At 35.1% G+C, this 23,519-nt stretch overlaps 1 protein-coding gene across 5 annotated transcripts in view; it reads left to right on the top strand.

Moving 5' to 3' along the window:
- The window catches only part of MATR3 (matrin 3), a 29,007-nt gene extending 9,780 nt beyond the window's left edge, over positions 1 to 19,227 (top strand). For 4 of the 5 annotated variants that reach the window (XM_042936549.1, XM_042936539.1, XM_042936560.1 and 1 more), the window contains 14 exons: positions 652 to 1,738; positions 6,557 to 6,618; positions 7,569 to 7,610; positions 7,944 to 8,056; positions 8,280 to 8,332; positions 8,972 to 9,097; positions 9,619 to 9,744; positions 9,937 to 10,104; positions 12,437 to 12,568; positions 13,485 to 13,528; positions 13,618 to 13,993; positions 15,362 to 15,728; positions 16,206 to 16,327; positions 18,128 to 19,227. In XM_042936549.1, the coding sequence (XP_042792483.1) occupies positions 827 to 1,738; positions 6,557 to 6,618; positions 7,569 to 7,610; positions 7,944 to 8,056; positions 8,280 to 8,332; positions 8,972 to 9,097; positions 9,619 to 9,744; positions 9,937 to 10,104; positions 12,437 to 12,568; positions 13,485 to 13,528; positions 13,618 to 13,993; positions 15,362 to 15,728; positions 16,206 to 16,327; positions 18,128 to 18,178 (2,694 nt within the window). In that variant the 5' untranslated portion in view covers positions 652 to 826 and the 3' untranslated portion in view covers positions 18,179 to 19,227. The remainder of the gene's footprint in view (positions 1 to 651; positions 1,739 to 6,556; positions 6,619 to 7,568; positions 7,611 to 7,943; positions 8,057 to 8,279; positions 8,333 to 8,971; positions 9,098 to 9,618; positions 9,745 to 9,936; positions 10,105 to 12,436; positions 12,569 to 13,484; positions 13,529 to 13,617; positions 13,994 to 15,361; positions 15,729 to 16,205; positions 16,328 to 18,127) is intronic. The other variant, XM_042936578.1, reaches the window with a different exon arrangement.
- The last annotated feature ends 4,292 nt before the right edge of the window (positions 19,228 to 23,519 follow it).

Here is a 23,519-nt window from a genome sequence, read left to right on the forward strand (position 1 = left end):
TAAGGAAGGCAGTTAGTTATATGGCTTAAATTTGTGCAGAAATCCTTAAAGTAGGAAGTCACTTATTTTCCTTCACATCTGTCTTTACCTCAGATTGATTTTGCTGCATAAAAGTCTCAACTATTATGTTTGGTCTTAGATCTTATACTAGGTACTTGACACCTAAGCTTCATTTACTTGTGATTTTACTTGGTTCTTTCTGATAGTAATAAATAGGTCTCATTTTCTAAAGCAGAATACAACTGATTCATCTTTGACTTGCGGACCTTGGTTTTTTGTTTTTTAGTCTTTTCCTGAAACTTAAAACATCATACTATAGGGTGTATTTTTATTCTTCCAAAAGAAGAGACCCATCTATATTTTTATTTGAAATTTTGATGTGCTCAGACATCTAATCCTTCAATTGAAATGTTTTTAAATTCAGTATGAAATTCCCTTTAATAAACTTTAGCATGAAAGACTACTTTTTAAATATCTATATGCAGGCTCTGCATACATCTGGAATCTGTTTAAGATATGTAATAAATTCCTTGTAAGTTTGAGATCTTAAATGTTTTTTTTTTTAATCAACATGATGCATAAGTTTTTTTTCTAAAAAAAACAGCATCTACTTAAAGGGATTTATGACTAAAACTGCTTATTTTTCTACAGAGTTGTCTGCTGGTTCTCAGCTTGAAGAAGATTCTACAGTCCTTATTGATCCTTTTTCTTGGCGTTACCATTTTTTGAAGCAAAGTTAACCTAGTTTGCTAGTTTGAGCTTTCTTTTTGGCCATCTTTAAAAAAAATTTTTTAAGTCTATAAACTAGACAAGAGATAGTTCTACAATGTCCAAGTCATTCCAGCAGTCATCTCTCGGTAGGGACTCACAGGGTCATGGGCGTGACCTGTCTGCAGCAGGAATAGGCCTTCTTGCTGCTGCTACCCAGTCTTTAAGTATGCCAGCATCTCTTGGAAGGATGAACCAGGGTACTGCACGCCTTGCTAGTTTAATGAATCTTGGAATGAGTTCTTCATTGAATCAACAAGGAGCTCATAGTGCACTGTCTTCTGCTAGTACTTCTTCCCATAATTTGCAGTCTATATTTAACATTGGAAGTAGAGGTCCACTCCCTTTGTCTTCTCAACACCGTGGAGATGCAGACCAGGCCAGTAACATTTTGGCCAGCTTTGGTCTGTCTGCTAGAGACTTAGATGAACTGAGTCGTTATCCAGAGGACAAGATTACTCCTGAGAATTTGCCCCAAATCCTTCTACAGCTTAAAAGGAGGAGAACTGAAGAAGGCCCTACATTGAGTTATGGTAGAGATGGCAGATCTGCTACACGGGAACCACCATACAGAGTACCTAGGGATGATTGGGAAGAAAAAAGGCACTTTAGAAGAGATAGTTTTGATGATCGTGGTCCTAGTCTCAACCCAGTGCTTGATTATGACCATGGAAGTCGTTCTCAAGAATCTGGTTATTATGACAGAATGGATTATGAAGATGACAGATTAAGAGATGGAGAAAGGTGTAGGGATGATTCTTTTTTTGGTGAGACCTCGCATAACTATCATAAATTTGACAGTGAGTATGAGAGAATGGGACGTGGTCCTGGCCCCTTACAAGAGAGATCTCTCTTTGAGAAAAAGAGGGGCGCTCCTCCAAGTAGCAATATTGAAGACTTCCATGGACTCTTACCGAAGGGTTATCCCCATCTGTGCTCTATATGTGATTTGCCAGTTCATTCTAATAAGGTGAGTTAATGCAACAGATACTTCTAATTTCTTTTACATTGTAGTGCCTATTCTGTATTTACCTATATCTTTTACTCTAATTCTGTAGTCTGGTGACACTGAGTTGATCGAGAATTTTTATACTTTTGAGAACACTTTATTTGGAAAGTAATTGTTTTTGAGCATTAAACCAGGGCTTTACATTAATACAATCTGCCTAGATAACTTCTGGCCACAAAGCTGTCATCCACTGGAATTATCTTGTTGGTTTTTGGCATCAATATGTTCTTCTTAATCATATATTTAAGCAGGTTTTTTGTCTGCTTTGTTGAATTGTTTTAAGTATTTTTATTTTTTTTGCAGTCAATGTGCTCTGCCATTCAGGATGCTAGATTTCAGCTCTCCATCTGTCTTGATTGCTGATTTGTATGTAGTAAAGATGTATTCTTGAACAATTCTCTTTTTTTCCTTATCTGTGGCTACAGGGAAAGAGTTAATGTAGAGCCCTGGTGTTTGTTTCAGTATGTTTCATATTTTAGATTAGTTCATTCTTCTTTTTTAATTTCCCTTTAACCCAAACTCTCATACTATGACTGAAATTTTTCATCATTTTTTTTCTCCTTTTCCACAACTTTCTTAAACATGCTTCAAAACTCACTTTTTATTATCCCATGTTGCATCTGTCCCTTTAGAGACTTGGAAAAATCAACTACTGCAGTATCCTGCTCTATGTTCCTCATAAGCATATTCTTTTTCTGACTAGGCTTAGACTTCTGGTTTAGTCATTTGAGCAATAAAAAAATATATATATGTATATATATATATCTAATTCTCCTTTGCTTTAATTATCACATCCAGCAAAATGGGAGCTTTTTCAAAATGCCCTTTTAAATATGTTGTCCTTTCTCTTTGAATGTTTTCAATATTCCTCATTCTCACCGAGGTTTTTTTTTTCGATATACAGTGCAGTTGACTTAAAAGTCAACAATTTAGCACTCCACTAGCTTGATCTATGATCTCTGACCGTCCATATTTCCTGATGTGCTGTATAGTTACTCTGCTTCACATGTTGCTACCATGAAATTGATTTGATGATTACGATGACAGGGTTTTTTCTTTACAGTAACATCTGGAAGGGTCATTTCCTTCTCATATGTATCCCTTTAAAATGCATTTTTTAGTGACTTGATTTTTGAGTAAACTAAATCACAGATCATGAGTGATTTTGTTTTTAATATTCTATTTAAAAGTGTTACCAGTCATTCCCTTTTCTGTATTTGGATCTCAGTATTTTTGCCTCAGATAATTAAGAGACTTACTATATTTGAATTTACAGAGTACTTTAAAAAATATCTTTAAGAAGTTAATTCTTAGGTAAATGTATGTATTTCTATAATACAGAAGTCTTTCCTATTAATGTATAAAGTACAACACAAAGAACATTTTAGTCTGCAAATAAATTAACATCGAATGCTAAATTTAAATTCATAGATTAATTTTCATTGAAGACCTAGAACCCCTTCAAAAAAAGTTAGGAAATTTATTTGATAGGTGTCTTTAGTGTTGTCTTGTTTCAAATACGTTGAATAAAGTTTTCACCCTGGTGGGAGTTGATTTAATGAAATGGTCCACAAAACTTTGGTGACTCCGTTTTTTCTGTTACTTGTTGCCTTTTGCAGAAATAGCAATATGATCATTGTTCTCAGATAGGATCTCTAAATTCCAAGGAAAATAGCTAGTTACAGTGTCTCAAATGACAGTGATTATAAAGGACTTAAAATCTTAGCTAATGGAGTCATCATACATCAAGAGCTGTTTCTGGAGATCTCCTTATTCTGACTTTGAGCAGTAATTTGCCTTTGTTGCTTGCACATAGAAAAAACAGTAAAGTGACACAAATGCACTACAAGAAACTACAAGAGGGCTTTAATGAGAGAAAAGTTTCTGTTACTATATGTGATTATTCTTTTCTCCAAATTTTGCTGCTTTTTAGTTACTGAACAATATTATTAACAAATAACTATAGTTAAATGGATCTAAATTAACAAAAGAACATCTTGAAAATATCTGATGAAACTTTGGATTCAAGAGTAAGATACCCTAACTAGTGCAAGAGGTATTTTTAATTTGTAAAAATGCTTAGGCCCTAGCTAGTTTTGGTATTCTGTCACAATATTGGGAACATTTAAGAATTACTTGAGGCTCTTTGATTGATTGATTGATTTACAAAATTTGTATTTGTAAATTGAACCAATTTTAAGAATTTTAAGCATTTGGGTTCTCTTAATGTATTCTAGTTTCCTTAACATAGCTGATGTTTTCTGGGTATCTGCATTATTGAAAAAATTACTTGCCTTTAGTTGTGGTCCTTTCTCATTTCGATGACTTGAGAGAAAATTCCTGTGGTGAAAGTAGATAATGAAAATTTTTTAACATTTCATCCTGCTCTCTGGTATTGCTGCATAACTTGGAAAATCTGTTCTTTTCACTTAGTGGTAATAGTAAATAGCTTACATGATCAAAACTTCATCTTACTGTGTGAAATAAACTTTTAGGTTTAAAACTTGATCTAATTTGTCATCATTTGATATTTTAAATGACTTTCAGTGATGGTGTTGCTTTTATTTCTTTCTAGGTCAGTTTAGAATGTCAAGTAGCTTTTCTACACAACCTCAAAGTTCCCTCATATTCCTTTCACTTAAAGAAAAGTACCCATTACAGCCTTTTCACTGTCTTGTCACTTGAGTTCACATTTTTCCTTTTAGTATTATTCTAGAAGCCCTTAAATTATTCTTTATTCTGCCATTCCAGAAGTGCTTCTCCAAATTATCCTTTCTTTGTATAATTTAGTTATCTCAAAGACATCAAGGCAAGTATAGTTTTCCTACAGAACTTCTGCATTCAAAAAGGGAATCCTTTTTCTTTATTAATCTGATGTGAAAATTACCTCAATGTAGAATCCAAGGATACAGGTTTTTTTAAAAACAATTTCGCCTCTTAACCCTCACCTTAAACCAAAGATGGGGTGGCATAGTGCAGGTTAGGAATGGGTGGGTTTGGGAGGTACCTAAGGCTTCTTTGATCTTGGCCTGGCTTCTAGTACTTTGAAAGACCAACCACAATTTACCATAAATTTGAACCTTTAAAGAGCATAGACGATTCGATATAAATAGTTTTCTGTTCAACTGCATACCCTTTCCATCTCCTGAGAATTAGAAGTGTGCCTAATACGGTAACTATTACTCCTCTCCCAGTACACTATTTCTCAAGGACATTTTAAATAAAATCTGAATATTTTTAGTCCAGAAAATTCTAAGTTATTTGTTTAATCCCTCTTCTGAATTGGGTGAACTTTACTTACGGTGCCTCTTGCTTCCAGCCATTTTTAAAGTGTCCTCCAATAAGTCAGTAGTCTGTTGTTTTGCAAGTACAAATTTTTTATATCCCAAATAACTGGTGGTGGAGCCAGCTGGAGAGATTTCTTCAAGTTCCTTAGCTATTAGACATGATTTTTAAGAAACAATCTAGTTTGTAGAGATAGTGTCCATACTTGTTTCATGGGATTTTAGTTAATGCTATTAGGGAAGAGGAAGTATGTAGACAGTTGTAATAGACATTTTTTTTTTTTTTTAAAGAAATACCATTCTGAAGCTTTCCAAGATCGTAGGTCTTGTAATTTTGTTTCTTGTTTTAGTTCAGCTCTAAGTGATACCCCCTTTTAAAAACATTGCCTGTGTTTTTATGTTCCAAATGTAATGTGTTAGGTAGTGTGGATATTACAAAAATTGCCTCACTTTGTGGGAATTTATGAAACAATACTTATAAAGCAGGAATTCTAAAATAAGATAGGTTTTAGTACACTTTTTTCTTTTTTGAGCACTTCTTATGTGCCTGGCAATGTTCTGATAAGCAGTTTACTTTTATTAATTTACTCATTTTTCACAAAATTCTAAAAGAATATTGAATCCTAGCAAATTTCAATAACATGTACCAAGGATTCAGATCTACTAAGTGACACCTTGATAATGGACCCTAGGCAGTCTGGCGTCAGAGTCTACTTCTCTTAACTCTCCTTGTCTAAAATGTTGATCATTTATATGTGGATTTATAACTAAAGAAAGTTTATTTGCTTAAAATAGGAAAAAAGTTAATCCCTTAAATTCAAAATTACCACAGAGGCGTACAAATACTAAAGAACATAATGTCTCCCTCTCTAAAATTTGGAAACAGACATTCCTGAAATTTGCTTCTTTACTTTTGGGAAATAAAATAGCAGCTCAGTTTTTTTTATAAACGGGGTTTTTTTTGTTTTGTTTTTTTGGAAAAGCCATTCCTGTTGAATCTTACCTTTTTATGGCTGTAATACACTTGGAAAATGCCTCAAGTCTGGATTAAATGAAATATTCTATTTTTAACTAATTGTTCACATACCATTTCTAGAAAAGTAGAAGCATGGATATTTTATCATATTTAGAGTTTTATAAAGGCAGTTATATATATAATCCAGTTTGATCCACAGCAAAGATTAGACTGTCTAGCTGATGTCAAGGTCAGTTATTCTTGATCTTTATTAACTCTGTCTTTTCCCTGTCAGGTCTGTTAGTATGTTAACTAAGTTATCCAGTTTTTCCAAGAATGTGCATGGCGTATTTGAGGGCAGGATCAAGCTGCAAGGATTAAGAGAAATGGTTTTAAATTAATTAACTGTGACTAATGAATGGTCACATGTTTCTACAGCCTATGATACTGCAAATAGATTAACTTTCTAGAATTTGAATGGTTCAAATGAAAATATTTTAGCTTTATTTTTGTTAATTCTACTAATTTACTTTACTGCAGGAGTGGAGTCAACATATCAATGGAGCAAGTCACAGTCGTCGATGCCAGCTTCTTCTTGAAATGTAGGAGTTTGAAATACCTTTAAAGCATCCATACCGTGAATCAGAAACAGCCATTGATTGGTTTTGGGAATTCATCATTTGCTTGTAATATCCACATTGTTATCACTGCATAGTTGATACTGACCAGGCATTACTAATTAAAAACAAAATGTTTAGATCTGGAATCTCATTTGAAATATTAGGTGCAGTGATAGTGGTATTTTATTATTTAATACTACTTGTAGGGCAAATAAACATTGGTTCTTTTCTACAAATTGAAAGAATTTAAAATAGACTTAAAGATGGGCTTGGATTTGTACAATAGACTTAAACATTTTCAATAACCATGATACATGCTCTAAAAATACAGAGTATAAAAGGGGAAAAGTCATTAGAAATCACAAGTTGTCAAACAAAATCCTTCAAGATGTATTTTTTGCTTTTGACTTACCTTTGGTTATGATTTAAGCTGCTGGAATGGAATTGGATTCCTAAAGAATCTTCCTGCCTAAACAGCACACATAGCCATTCTTCACTAGAGTGCCAGTTTTCACATATGTTAGCTCTGTTGGGTTTTCTTTTCTTTTGTAGTGCCACAGCTCACCTCTATAGTGGATACTGGTATTTAATATTGGAGAAGGAAAATCTGTGGTCGGTTCTCATTTCCCTGTAAATGCACATTTCCAATTCTCCATGCAGCGTTTTCCCTACTTACGACTTACCAAATAGATTAAAAAATTAAACTTCAACATATATTACCTACTTTTGCAATACTGAACAAGTTTATTCTTGTTCATTTGGATTAATTTGATATTTTTGGAAATATCTATGATGTTGTAAACTGTGATATTTCTAACACTTAGACTCTCATTAACTCTACTAATAAATAATCTCTTGTTTTAAAGGCCAAACAAGGCTATTTGTGAAAAGAACAGTTTTATTTTAAAGTTAATTTTCTGGTCTCTTTAAAGCTACCCCGAATGGAATCCTGACAATGATACAGGACACACAATGTAAGTTAAAATTTTTAAGCTGTTGTTTGTAAAGGAGATCATTATAAGGAATTCAGGTTAAACTTTCAAAATTTATAAACAAAAAATATTTCATGAATATCTCTATCGAATATGAGAGTTTGGTAAAAGTCACTGGGTAAAAGATTCTTTAGAAACTATATTATGCTAGTAATTTTTATTGTTATTTTTGTAGCTTTTTCCCCAGTTACTTCACATAAAAATGCCTACAAAGATTGGAATTACAATCATAAAAGGGGTGTTTTAACAATAAATCTTAATTACTTCTGATGGACCTCTTTGTCATTTTTTATATTTTATGTCTCACATTACTAGGGGTGATCCATTCATGTTGCAGCAATCAACAAACCCAGCACCAGGAATTCTGGGACCTCCACCCCCCTCATTTCATCTTGGGGGACCAGCAGTTGGACCAAGAGGAAATCTGGGTGATTATAAAATTTGTTACCTTTCCCTAAGAACTTTGACCATAAAAATTAAATGTAGTGATTAGAGGCAAAAGAAGGCTCATTGAAATGTTACTAGAAAATAGCATCACATTAAAAGACATGGTTCTCCTGGTATTTTTGATAAAACTCTGGTTTGTGTTGAAAGATGGCCAGTTTTCATATTTATTATAAGACTAAAAAAAGTAACTTTTTCTCCATAAAGGTGCTGGGAATGGAAACCTGCAAGGACCAAGACACATGCAGAAAGGCAGAGTGGTCAGTAATACAGCTTTTGATTTTACTTTATTTGCTGTTTGGGGAAATGTGATTTAACTTTTTTCCCCCCCTTGAGAGAGAGAGAGCCTGAGTGTACACATGGGGGAGGGGCAGAGGGAGAGAGAATCCTTAAGCAGGCTCCACAATCAGTGCAGAGGCTCCATCTCACAACTGTGAGATCATGATCTGAGCCGAAAATCAAGAATTGGACAACCCAGCCACCAGGCACTCCTCCCCCCCCCCCTTTTTTTTTTTTTACTTAATTTTCAAATCCTTGTGAATTGAATCTGTGTTGTAATCCTTTATTATAGGGAGACTGCTATAATTTGAAAATAATCAGCCTTTTATATGACTTTGATAAACGTTTTCATTTTCATATACCCATACTATAGAGATTACACCTTGAGTGTAACAAATTTTGCTATCCAGTTAAGCACATAGTATTCTTTTTTAAAACCAGTCCAGAGTCTGTTTTCTGAATCTTCAAGATATACTCCAGTGAATCTGATTTCCTGTGTAGTTACAAAATTCTCTAGAATGTTATGAGTTGTTTTAAATCTATTCTGGTTAGACTATGAAAGTCCTTTTGTCTTGGTTCTAAAGAGACCTCTTGACTTGATTTTTTTTCCTAATGGATAGGAAACCAGCCGCGTTGTTCATATCATGGATTTTCAGCGAGGGAAAAACTTGAGATATCAACTATTACAGTTGGTAGAACCATTTGGAGTCATTTCAAATCATCTGATTCTAAATAAAATTAATGAGGTATGAGTTGAAATCAGTGCCGTATTCATTACTAATATACTTCTTGAAGGTTTTTTTTATGATTTTTTTATTTGAAAAAGAGCTCCATGTATTCTTAAATCATTAACATGGAATGTGATAGAGAAAAAAGCAAATAGTTGATGTATGTCAATAATATTAAATTCTAGTCCTAATGGATTATTGAGTAACTTTATTAATTGTGATCCTTAAGCAGTTAAATTGTCATTACATTACTATACCAGCTATAAAAGGATGGTAATTCTTTGGGATGTCATTCCACACTTTTATCAAAATAGTGCCAAGTTATTATTTCAAATCCAGTAGACATAATAAATCACAGTTGAATAGCATGAAGGTAATAAAATCTGAGATGACCTTTAATAAAAGAGCAAATAGCAATTTTGGGATTTTTGTTCTGCTTTCAGACTCTTAAAAATGCTTCCTAATGATTAAATATATCTAGAAAGACTTGGGCGGTGTTTCTGTTTTGTTTTAGAAATACTAATTTTGTGCAATTTTAGGCATTTATTGAAATGGCAACCACAGAGGATGCTCAGGCTGCAGTGGATTATTACACAACCACACCAGCATTAGTATTTGGCAAGCCAGTGAGAGTTCACTTATCCCAGAAGTATAAAAGAATAAAGGTAATAACAATTTTTTTCCCATTTGTACCACCAACATTTGTACATGATTTTAATGTTTATTAACTAGCTATTTTAAGTTGCTACTAATAAATAGGATTATCTTAACTATCAGTAAGTAAGTATGGCATACCTACCAACATTTGACTTGCCTTTTGTTTGTTTACCTATTGTTATTTTCTGTTTATTATTTAGAAACCTGAAGGGAAACCAGACCAGAAATTTGATCAGAAGCAAGAACTTGGGCGTGTGATACATCTCAGCAATTTACCTCATTCTGGCTATTCGGATAGTGCAGTTCTCAAGCTTGCTGAACCTTACGGAAAAATTAAAAATTATATACTGATGAGGATGAAAAGTCAGGTAATACCACAGATAAAAGGTTTTTAAGATTACTTTTCAGTAAATCTCACTTTTAGGGGTTTTTTGTTTGGTTGTTTCTTGTTTGGTTTTTTTGTTTTGTTTTCGGGTTTTTTTTTGGTATATATTTTTAGTGAAGGGGGAGGTAATTAAATTCATCTTCTCATAGATAAATTTTCTTTTTAAAAATTCAAAAAAAAATTTTTTTTTTTAATATTTGTTTATTTTTGAGAAAAAGAGAGGGAGAGATAGAATACGAAGCAGGTTCCAGGCTCTGAGCTGTCAGCACAGAGCCTGACACAGGGCTCAAACTCAGGAACCGTGAGTTCATGACCTGAGCTGAAATTGGAAGCTCAACTGACTGAGCCACCCAGTCTCCCCTCCTAGATAAATATTCTTAGCCTAACTGATAAATGGTGATTTCTTTAAGTCCTACTAGATTTTCTTAATGTATAAAGATAAATACTGAAAATTATAAAGTGGGAAGTAAAGATTTCCTTCTCTTGCCTAGACTAGTAACGCTATTTGTTTTTAAAGTTTGCTTTCAAAAATATTAGTTTGTATATAGTCATGCTGTTTTTTCTTCCGTCAAGTGGTATTATATCATTCCTTGTGTGTGATTACATTGAGTAAAAACTATAACAAATTTAACTTCTTGAGTTGGTGGATATTTAGAGTTGCTAGTTTTTTGGACTGTACCATTGGTGTTGCTTTGGACTTGGCAGCATGTGAATTTTTGCATATTCAGATCATATAATTGAAGGATAAAATTTCAGAATTAGACTTTTGGAGCCTGATGTCTTTTTTACTTTGATATTGCCAAATTGGTCTTAAAAAAATAGTACCAATTTATAATCACACCAGCATTATCCAAGAGTGCTTTGATTAACTCTGTAGATGTTTTAGACTTCAAAGTAAGTGAATTGAATGGGTGAATTAAGTCGTTAACTTTTATTTTTCATTTTAAAAATCCAGAGTAAGGAGAATGTTTATTTTGTTAACTCTTTTTTTTTTTTTTAATATTTTTTAATGTTTATTTTTTAAACATTTATTTTTAATGTTTATTTTTGAGAGAGAGGGTGGGAGAGACAGAGTGGGAGCAGGAGAGGGGCAGAGAAAGGGAGACAGAGAATCTGAAGCAGGTTCCAGGCTCCAGGCCGTCAGCACAGAGCCTGACATGGGGCTTGAACCCACGAACCATGAGATCATGACCTGAGCCAAAGTAGGACGCTCAACCAAGCCAGCCACCCACACCTCCCCTTAATGTGTATTGTTTCTGAGCGAGAGAGTACGCACGAGCCGGAGAGTAGTGGGAGACACAGAATCTGAAGCAAGCTCCAGGCTCTGAACTGTCAGCACAGAGCCAGACATGGTGCTTGAATTCCCCAACCATGAGATCATGACCTGAGCCAAAGTCTGACACCCAACCCACTGAGCAACTCAGGTTCCCCTGTTGTTAAGTCTTTTTTAAGGGCATTCTGAGTTTGTATCTTTCCAGACTATTTTTTTTATTGTTTTAATGTTTGTTTATTTTTGAGAGAGCACAAGCAGGGGAGGGGCAGAAAGCAAGAGTTGGGTGATTAACTGACAGAGCTACCCAGGTGCCCCTTTCCAGACTTTTTATTTTGAGAGTGTGACAGAAGGGTCAGAGAAAGGGAGAGAGAATCCCAAGTAGGTTCCACACTGTCAGCACAGAGCCTGAGGCGGGGCTTGATTCCATGACCCTGGGATCACGACCTGAGCTGAAATCAAGAGTCGGACACCGAACCTACTAAGCTACCCAGGTGCCCCCATACTTTCTTAATTAATTTTTCTTACAGTATTTTGAGTAATAGCTTCTAAGCTAATTACTTTATGTTTTTATTTATATTACAGAAAGCATACAGAAAACACTTAGATGTTTTAATATTTAGTGCTACTTTGTAATTGGGTGATTTTTAACTTTTACTGGGGTCTCTATTAAAAGACTAAATTTTCGGGGCGCCTGGGTGGCTCAGTCAGTTAAACGTCTGACTTCAGCTCAGGTCACGATCTCGCAGTCCGTGAGTTCGAGCCCCGCGTTGGGCTCTGGGCTGATGGCTCAGAGCCTGGAGCCTGTTTCCGATTCTGTGTCTCCCTCCCTCTCTCTCTGCCCCTCCCCCGTTCATGCTCTGTCTCTCTCTGTCCCAAAAATAAAAAATAAACGTTAAAAAAAAAATTAAAAAAAAAAACTAAATTTTCCTAACAGATGGATTAAAAAAAATAATAAGCACCAGAGTGATATGCAGTTCTTTGAAAACTAATGTTCTTTTCTTTCTTTCTTTCTTTTTTTTTTTTTTTTTTTTTTTTTTTTAAGGCTTTTATTGAGATGGAGACCAGAGAAGATGCAATGGCAATGGTCGACCACTGTTTGAAAAAGGCCCTTTGGTTTCAGGGGAGATGTGTTAAAGTTGACTTGTCAGAAAAATATAAAAAATTGGTACTGAGGGTATGTAGTACTGGATTTGTCATCATTATAAAATCTCTCTCACATATTTTAAGCCACAGCATTTTTATTTATTTATTTTTTTTAAGATACAGAACAACACCAAGCTGAGGGCGAGGGGTTGAGAGAAAGGGGGAGAGAGAATCCCAAGCAGGCGCCATGCTGTCGGGGAAGAACCTGACTCAGGGTTCGATTCCATAAACTGTGAGATCATGACCTAAGCCAAAATCAAGGGTCAGATGCCTAATCAACTGAGCTGGGCGCCCCACGCCATGACATTCTTATAAACATTTTTGTTTGCTAAGAATAAAGGATTTGGTTTTTAAAAAAAAAATTTTTTTTTAACGTTTATTTATTTTTGAGACAGAGAGAGACAGAGCATGAACGGGGGAGGGTCAGAGAGAGGGAGACATAGAATCCGAAACAGGCTCCAGGCTCTGAGCTTCAGCACAGAGCTGGACGCAGGGCTCAAACTCACAGACCGTGAGATCATGACCTGAGCTGAAGTCGGCCTCTTAACCTGACTGAGCCACCCAGGCGCCCCAGGATTTGGTTTTTTAAAGATACCAACAACCTTTTTCCCCCCTGGTGTTCTTCAGAAGTGTTGTTTTGTTTTTTTAATGGTATTGTGTAAGAAATGCCTTTATTGCTTTATTCTATTTAAAGATTTTATTTGAACAGAGCTCTGCTACCAAACTATTTATTATCCACTGCTCTGCTGGTTTGTTGAAATGTTGATTATAATGAACTGCTGACCCTAAGCAGCTTAAATTCTAAGGTACGGTTACAGAGCTTGAATAAGCTTAGTTGATGATATAAAGGATGGTTACCAACTATTAGTTAATTGGATAATCATATAATCTGCAAATGAACATATTCTAATACATTTATTTAACTTCTACAAAATTTTGTCTTGTAGATTCCCAACAGAGGCATTGACTTACTGAAAAAAGATAAATCTCGGTAATTTTGTTTTGTGTGTATATACGCTAGTATTTTAAACTTTTGTTTTCCAACTCAGAATTAATTGAGGGGTATCCTTTTGATTTTAGGAAAAGATCTTATTCTCCAGATGGCAAAGAATCTCCAAGTGATAAGAAATCCAAAATTGATGGTTCCCAGAAGACTGAAAGTACAACTGAAGGTAAAGAACAAGAGGAGAAGTCAGGTGAAGATGGTGAAAAAGATACAAAGGATGACCAAGCAGAGCAAGAACCTAACATGCTTCTTGAATCTGAAGATGAGCTTCTTGTCGATGAGGAAGAAGCAGCAGCACTGCTAGAAAGTGGCAGTTCAGTGGGAGATGAGACAGATCTTGCTAATTTAGGTGATGTGGCTTCTGATGGGAAAAAGGAACCTTCAGACAAAGCTGTGAAAAAAGATGGAAATGCCAGTGCTTCAGCAGCTGCAAAGAAAAAGCTTAAAAAGGTAAAGGGAGATTGTATATTGACCCGTTTGAACAGAAAACTAGATCAGATAAATGTTTCGTATTTATATTAGCAGGGTCAGATTAAAGAGAATTAGTCACATATTCGAAAAAATCAGGTAAATTTTTAAAAGTAAACTCTGCAATAAGTAGGTTAAGTAACTTTTAAAATAGATATAAAAAAGTGTCAACTCACAGGGAAATTTTTAGCAAGGAAGGAAATTGACTTTTATTTGTGTACTGTGGTGGTAGTGTGTAGTACTGGTAGGCAGCCTGGTAGTCGAACTTTTAAAAAGATGGGATATGAGTTTAAGTTAACTGACCCAAGATACTTAAAACATTCAGCCACTCATTTAAAAAGTGTTAGACTTGAAGAATTTTCCTATTTGAGAACGAAAAGCTTGATCAGATAATTCAATATCTGAAGATACTCAATATTTGAAGACCTTTTTTGAGAACACATAAAAGCATTTAAAGTGAACTCAAATAGACAAACATATGCATAGCATAAAGAGGAGTAAAACAAGAGACTGGTGTACTGAATTACCTATGATGAGGATTAGAGTATTAAAATGCCCTTGCATTAAATGGCTGTTACAATGAGATCTCAGTAATCTTGGTCCATTGGTTTTTGTAAGCAACGTTCCAGCTATTAGAAAACGAATTTTTATCTCCAGATGTTGATGGCCAGGTCAGATAAAGTTATTTTCCTTGAAGTGGATTGTTGCAGAATCCATTTGCAGTCTTAAGAGCTGATAATTATTGAGCATTTATTATATGCTATAAATTTTGTAAGCTCTTTTTATATGCTAATTAATTTAGTCCTCAAAGTAACTGTAAGTAGTAGATACCTTTGTTGACTCCATTTCATGAATGAATAAATTCGGCATAGAGAAGTTTAATAAATTGTCTACAGTCATCCTGCTTGTAAGTGGCAGAATCTAAACTTTAAACATAGGTCATGCTCTAGAGCTTGCTTTTTTTTTTTTTTTTAACCACTACACTATTTTAGACTGCATATTCTCTAAACAACAGTTGTATCCTAAGATACTGTCTTCCAAAGGATACCATTGAACTACTTTTATCAAATCACATTTTTGATACATAATCCCTTGTAGCATAATAGTTACAGCAAGTGTAGAATATAATGTCCTTATTTCATTTATTTTCTGCTCTTTTTGTGAGGCAAGCCTTTATTTAGTTTTAAAACTAAGTTTTTTTGTTTAAAAAATCAGTGATTTTGGGGGAGAAAGACAGTATTTTGACAGAATAAATAAAGACAAAGACGCTATCCCTTTCCCTTCAAGTAAAGCAAATGGAAGGGATGCTGCAGGATAATTGTTGCAGAGTAAATTTGTCTTTCTTAACAGCGTCGTTTCCCAGGGAGTATGGAAGGTTTTGTCACTCTAGATGAGGTTGGTGATGAGGAAGATTCGGAACGTCAGAAACTTCGTAAATCGGGCATGACATTTAAATCTGGTGACAAAAATGATGATGGTTTGGTTGAAATTAAGGTGGACAAGATCGAGGAACTTGATCAAGAAAACGAAGCAGCGTTGGAAAATGGAATTAAAAATGAGGAAAATACAGAACCAGGTGCGGAATCTGCTGAGAATGCTGATGATCCCAACAAAGATACAAGTGAAAATGCGGATGGCCAAAGTGATGAAAACAAGGAGGACTATACAATCCCAGATGAGTATAGAATTGGACCATACCAGCCCAATGTTCCTGTTGGTGAGATTTAAGGCTTTGTTCTTCCCCTCTCACCCTCCCCAAGTTCTTATTAAATAAGATTTTTAAATTGGTCTTACATAACTCTGATACCATTTTAAATCTATTTCTCTGCAGAACATTTTGTAAATCTTAATACATTCTTTTCCACTTAACCAACTCTCATTTTGTATTCTCTTTTGTTACCATTTCATAATATATTCTTTCTCCGCGTAAAGGTTTCTGAGAACTTCACATTGCTTTTTCTTTATCTTTTGTATTTCTGCCTTTTTAAGAATGCAGTTAGGTGGGACCTTAACTGTCAATTGAGTACAATTAACTACTGATATTCATGGCTTTTGTTTTGTTTTAGCTTAGGTTATATTGGACTTCTCACCAATATTATCTCGTTCAAATTACATTGACCGGAAAAAGAGATTTGACAACACTAATTAAATCTTCAGTTTACTAAATTTGTAAGAATGTATGTTTGTGTTCTAGGTATAGACTATGTGATACCTAAAACAGGGTTTTACTGTAAGCTGTGTTCACTCTTTTATACAAATGAAGAAGTTGCAAAGAATACTCATTGCAGCAGCCTTCCTCATTATCAGAAATTAAAGGTAAGGCTGAACCTAAAGGAGAAGAGTTCTTTTATGAAAACTAACAAATAATGTAAATTTGTGTAAAGTAAAATGTGTGTGGTACTTTCTGTAGACCCATCCTAGAGACGATACATTTACTTCTTTATTGATGGGCCTTAAACAGTTTAATGGATTCTAGAAACATCTCTTGACCCTTTTTCTGTGGTACATTCAATTGAATAATTTTCTAGCCATGTTCCAAAATTCTCATGTAATTAAAGTTACCTAAATATTCTTGACTAAGCGTTGTGAGAGTGTAATTTCGCTAATTGGGAAGATCCTGGAGGCCTGAAATCCCAAGTGGAATAATGAAAAGCTTTTTCAACTTCTATAAAGTGCCATGTCTCTTTATACTTAATGATGTTTATTAATAATGATATTTTGTGAGTTATATGACCAAGGAGAGATAAAGGTAAAAGGATAAATGAATAAATAATAAGCATAACAAATTTCTCTTAACTAGATTTTGAAATTCGGTGTTGCTCTTAGTGACTTTTTTTAAGGACTATTGAAACAGATAATGGTATAAAACTTGAAAGAAGTTAAAGAACTGAATTACAGATAACCTGGTTTTTTACACTGCTTTCTAATACAGAGCTCATTGTATACTCAGTCATCAAATGTGCTCTGTATGTTGATTTAGATGGATAAAGATAGGCTTGAATTTAGGAAATCCAGTTCTTGGCTATGTCACTAGTTTTAAATGTAAATGTTCTTTGCTACCTGTAATCTTCCCATTATGCCTATGAAAAAAGAATGGTGGTTAATCCCATTAGTAGCAGCAAACAAAAATACTTGTTTTGGTATTTAGCTGTATGGAGGCAGAAACTGTTACATAGAAGAGTATTAAGACACAAGTTGTATCCTGGTATTTGATACTTTATAAATGATAGACTTGTAAATATTTTCTAGCTATTATAATTTTCTAGACATTTGTTCTATTGGAGGTGTTCTAAAGAGAGGTGGCTCTCTTTATTCTAAAGGAACTTTGTCAACTTCATTAAAATTTACCATGCACTACATTTTTGCTAATTATGATAATGACTTGATACTTTGCTGAGTTTTTTTTCCCTTAAGGATATAGTGGCTTTTAACCCTCTCAGCAATTTGGAGAAACTGTGATAGAGTTGAGAAATTCTACCCAAAAGTCAAAAAAACTTTTGATCTTTTAGATTTGTTGAGGGAAGTTTACTTATTAATGTTTTAGTATGTCCAAGAACCCTAGAAGTTACAGGTGTGTAATACAGGGGCCACTGCTTTTGTAAATGAGGTGTTCTGGGGGAACACAGTCACAGTCATTCAGTTAAGTACTGTTTATGGCTGGTTTTATTGCTGTAACAGCGGAATTGAGTAGATGAAATAAAGAACAGCCCACAGACTTAAAATAAATACTGCTGGCTGGCCCTTTAAGAAAATGTTTAATGTAAGGCACACTGAATAAATGCATGTTATTTTAACTAATCTGTTTTTGGAGCAGTGGCAGTTCTTCTATACAAGTATGGTCTTTGTTTTCTTAACTGTGTGAGTTAATACTAATTGCAAGTTGAAATAATCTTTTTTTCACATTTTATCATTCTCCCCCATATCTTGTGGTACTGTGAACTAGTTTAGTTTTGTACACTGACTTAACAAGAATAATTGAATTTGTAAAATATTGGTAAGGTTGTAGTTAAATTACACTCAAATTCTGAATAAACTTGGATAGAATATTTCATTTTGGAATTCACTTAGGTGTTTCTTATGTGATTTAATCCCTGTAATTTTTTTTTTCCTTTTCAGAAATTTCTGAATAAATTGGCAGAAGAACGCAGGCAGAAGAAGGAAGCTTAAGATGTGCAAGAAGCTTAACAATTTCAAAGAAAATAATGGTTCTTTGTTTTTAATGTTAACCTTTTTTAAATACAATACTGGTAGTTAGAAGAAAACTATTGTACTCTTTTGTTTTAGTGGAAAAATATTAGATGTCTGTTCATGTGTTAAGTGTTACAGCAAAAATACATATACGGTTAAGTTAATGAAGAATTGTTTTTGTTTTATCAAAATGGTAACAGACAGAAGTACTTTGTAGAGACTGACTTGTAAGTTACTTAAGACAACTTGCACCACTAAGAAAAAAGATACCTAGAATCATTCAGAGAAATGAAATTTAGTTCCACGCTTCAAAGAAATGTCAAAACTTTTGATTCCATTCAATAAAGAACAAAACCAATGGTATTTTTATTACTTTCATCTGAAACATTCCGCATTTTAATCTGAGCCTTTTGCAGACTTCTCATCATTTGGAGTTTGAAGGTTTTTGGTTGCTTTTTATTTGGATATCTTCATTAATATGAGATTGGCAATTATAATGCAGGTGCAGTTTTCTTTTAATGTCATGCTGTTGTTTAGGTAATAAGAAATACTAAGTAATTGGCTTTAGATTTTTGTAATTTTTTTCCCCTAAGTTCCTGCTAGATTTCGTATTCTAGTAGTCAATGTATTTTCAGTGAAATGTAAAAATATTCCCGTTCCCTTTGAGCAGTATTAATTTCTTGAGATCTTATTGCTTGTCACTTGAATCCTGTAGCTGTCATACATCTGGTATAAGCAACATTTGATTTTTGAAGTGTGTAGACCATCTCTTCATATTTCAAGATGTAATTTTACATTTCTGCATTTTAAAAAGTTTGGCCATAAACTAGACGCACGCTTCTAATTCATATACCTGCACATGTGACCTTTGTGAACAGAAATTTGCATGTATAATCTGTGTTTACTTGTAACTTTCTGGTAATATACTGCTTATATCTGTGGATTCAAGTTTCTGAAGTGAATACCAATAAAAAAAAAAAAAACCTAGGCCAAGTTCATTGGTTATACATATTTGGAATGTTAACCAATATTTTTGTCAGTTGTGGTTTTTATTCACTGTTACACTCTTTTGCATGCTTTAACAAATTATTACATTTTTAATCTAGAGTGTTCTAAAGACTGCTACTAAAGAACTGAGTTTTAAAGTTTTTGGTGCTGGTGGATTTCTTGTTCCTGTTACATGACAAAAAATGGTGTGTGGAATGGGGCTTTTAAAAACCTTTGGACATTAAAATGCTAAGGGTGAAGAAATGATAAAAGCTTGTGTTTAGGCCTAAGTATAAAACAGTAAAGTTGGGAATAACATGGAATATCAAGAATTAGTTCTACTAGCTTTTCAAAATCTGTTGGGATTCTTGGTATAAGGGATTTATTACCTATTGTTAAAAAATAAATTTTTAATTTTAAAAAATACAAGAACTTCTAGGAATTCTTTGAAACTCTTAGATCCAGGTGTATTAAAAGATGAATGAAAATTTTATGGTATACTTCTCAGAGGCAGTTAATGTTTTTCTAATGTGACATGCACAAAAAATCCTTGCCAGTTTACTTCTATAGTTTAATTTTGGCCTTTACTAATTACCAGCTTTTAATTCCAACTTAACTAACAGCAAGCAACCCGAAGTATTTTATGTGCATTAGAATCCCTAATTGTTTCCTGTCAGTGATAGCTTTTTTCCGTAGGTCCTACTTTGTTGGCTGTACCAGGCTGTACAAAAAAAAAAGTTTAATGTCTTCATTTGATAACATTTAGGAAGTAGAAATTCTCATACATAAATTACCAGTGATAGATAAATCTGTAACAGCTATTTACCAGATTATGGCAAACCTTTTTTCATGGGAATGTTTCCACGTAAACCTGCTGTCAAGTTTAAGAACGTTTTGCCTGACACCATTTTAAGCCTTTAGGTAAATCCTCTGTGAAGGAAAATTTTAGAAACCCTTGAATTTGTAGTAGTAGTATTTTTTAAGCCTCTATAGCTCATAAATGTGGGATCTCAGAGTGACTCTGATAAGGCTTTCATTGACTAGCTGTAAAACTGATTAGGGTACCCTAAAAGTTTCACTTGAAATTTTATTAATGAGCAGAGTGAATTTCTGGCCACCAACTACACCATCTCCTATAGTCTAAATAAGGTTCTAAGGAAAAATTTAAGGTACCCTATTCCCTGAATTCCTTCTTAGAGGTTTCCTCATGCCCCTCTTTTAGGGTGATGGGGAACACAAAATACAGCCTGTTAAGTGTTAATGGCAGGTATTAGAGTTATCAAAGAGGAATAGACTTTATTTTTTGCCTCGCTTTGTTCATGATGGATTTTCAGTGGGTTTGAACAGTAGAATGTAACATTACTGAGAGTAAAGAGAATGATGTGTAGTGGAAACCTGCTGGAACACTGCAGAACATTATTTAAAAACAGCGGGGTGCCTCAGTTGACTCAGTGGAGCATGCGACTCTTGATCTTGGGGTTGTGAGTTCAGATCCCACTTTGGGTGGAGAGATTCCTTTAAAATCTTAAAAAGGGGTGGGGGCGCATCCAACTTCAACTCAGGTCACGATCTCGGTGAGTTCAAGTGATCGCGTTGGGCTCTGTGCTGACAGCCTGGAGCCTGCTTCTGATTCTGTCTCCCTTTCTCTCTGCCCTTCTACTCATGCTCTGTCTCTCAAAAATAATAAACATTAAAAATTTTGAATCATGAAATGTTAGGTCCAGTCAGTGTGGGTTATTTAAGATCGCTTGTACTTGGGCTGGGAGCAGCTCTGTGTGGTCTCTTCTATTGGTCTCCATTATAGAATATAGCTTAGTATAGCTGAAAGCTCAAGTATTGAATGTTAATGAGTTTGGGATTGTGTTCTCTGGCAACCCTGAGCTGTTTGTTAGCTGGGGTTAAAATGCCTTTCCAGGGACACCTGGCTGGCTCAGTGGGTAGATCTTGTGACTCCCCTCCCCCCCCCCCCCCCCCCCCCCCCCCCCCCCCCCGCTCCCCATGTTTATTTGCAAGAGAGAAGGAGACAATCCGAAGCGGGCTCCACACTCAGCTGCCAACACAGAGCCTGATGTGGGGCTTGAGCTCACGGATTATGAGATGTGACCTGAGCCAAAGGTGGAAGCTCAACTGACTGAGCCACCCAGGTGCCCCTGAGCATGTGACTCTTGATCTTGGGATTTTAAGTTCGAGTTCCACATTGGGTATAGACGTTACTTAAAACCTTTTTAAAAGCAGAATGCCCTTCACTTTGATGCAAGTCCTGTGACTGTTAGGCGTGAGGTCAAGATTTTTTAAGAGTAGGGGCACTTCAGTGGCTCAGTCAGTTGAGCATCCAACTTGATTTCAGCTCAGGTCATGGTCTCAGTTCATCAGAACAAGCCCCGTGTCAGGTTCCACGCTAGCAGTGCAGAGCTTCCTTGGGATTCTCTCTCAAATTTTTAAAAAAGATGCTTAGAGTCAATACTAGTAACAAAATGATAGTGTGAATTATTTTCCTTTAGTTTGGTTCTCAAATGTTAGCATGCATCAGAATTACCTGGAAATTTTGTTAAGACATGGCTGTGGAGCACCTGGATGGCTCAGTTGGTTAAGCATCTGAATCTTGATTTTGTCTCAGGTCATCTCAGGATTCATGAGATCAGGCTCTGTGCTCACAGCTTGGAGCCTGCTTGGGATTCTCACTCTACCCTTTCCCCACTCAAGTGCTGTCGTGTACTCTGTCTGAAAATAAAATGTGGCTGGGTCACTAGGCACTAGCTGGGTTAAATTTCTAATTTGCTAGCTTAGGGGTAGTCTTGATAATTTGCATTTTTAACAAGTTACCAGGTGATGGTGATGTCACATAAAGAGGCCACACTTTGAGAATGATTGTCTTACCTGTAGCTGAACAGAAGTTTTTTGGTTAAGCAGTTGTAATCGAGCCTGCTTTAGGAACTCCTTTGGAAGTGCTGCTTTTGCTACTGTTGCAAACAACTACAGGAAATGGTGGGAAATAATCACCATTTGGAAGCTTGTGCAAAGCATTTTTATAAAAACTAATGGGAGATACTCCATTTCAGAACCCTAGATACTGCTTTCCCAAGTGTGTCTTTTATCTTTTGCTCAGAACATTCGAGTCGTAATTTTCTGAGGACTTGGTACAATCACATTTCAAGGAAAGCTAGTACGGCAGAAACATAAAGTCTTGGGAATTCACTATTTTGCCTAACTGGATGTTTCTTTTCCTTTTTTCTCTTTTTCCACTGTGAATTACAACATAGTAACTAGTGAAAAAGCTTAATAACAACTAGTTTGTTGAAGTTTCAAGTGAATAGCAAAATGAACATAGCTACCTCAGTCCCTCAAGTATGTATAACTTGCTGATTAATTAACTGTCTTTGATACTGGGTGAGGCTCAAAGTGCTCATTATTAGGTAAAAGTCTGAAGGTAAAAACAGGTATCAGATTACAGATTAAAATGAAAAAATTATGGGTGAGGACTGTTGGAATGTAATACTAATTTTTAAGATTATGTTAACGTAGTACAGGATTTATCTTGATTTTTAGCACTGGCCTTTCTATGAACATAAAATTCTAGCCTTAGTTTATAATTTCAACATAATTTAAGAACTCCGTAAAGCCAAATGTACAATAAGGAATGTGAAAATTAATGAAAAGGAAAGGCAGTCTATATTGGATGTGGTAGACAAAAAAATGGACATTAATGCCCACCCCAGTAGCGTATGTAAACTTGGAGTGGGATGGCATTAAGTACAGCTTTGAAGACCTCTGAGCCATGATGTCCTTTTGCTCCATACGTGGTAGCATTGATAATGAAGTATAGGTCCCAAAGACCTGATGCAAAGTGCGATGTGCTGAGAGCACCAGGAATGTCCTACCTTTGATACAGGAGAGTACTCAGGTTGCAGTCTTTGCACTTGTATATTCAGTGTTAAAGCAGGACCAATTCCTATTTGCTCAACTTTGCTAGCTTTCAATCAGAAGTAGTGGTTTCTCGGGGTGCCTTGGGTGGCTTATTTGGTTAAGCGTCCAACTTCAGCCCAGCTCGTGATCTCACAGTTTGTGAGTTCCAGTCCCACAACGGTCTCTGCTGTCAGCACAGAGCCCGCTTCCTCTGTCTCCCTCTCCCTGCTCCACCCCTGCCTCAAACTCTCTTTCAAAAATAAATACTAAATAGATAAAAATAAACATTAAAAAATATTTTTAAAAAGCAGTAGTTTCTCATTGGCTATTTGACTCCAGATTTAAATGACTTTTGTTCCATTTCTAAAAGTTGGCTATAGCAGTGCCTGTCTGGCTCAGTCGGTAGAGTATACAAGGCTTAGCCTCAGGG

This window comes from Panthera leo, chromosome A1 (assembly GCF_018350215.1).
Source record: "Panthera leo isolate Ple1 chromosome A1, P.leo_Ple1_pat1.1, whole genome shotgun sequence".
Classification (NCBI taxonomy): domain Eukaryota; kingdom Metazoa; phylum Chordata; class Mammalia; order Carnivora; family Felidae; genus Panthera; species Panthera leo.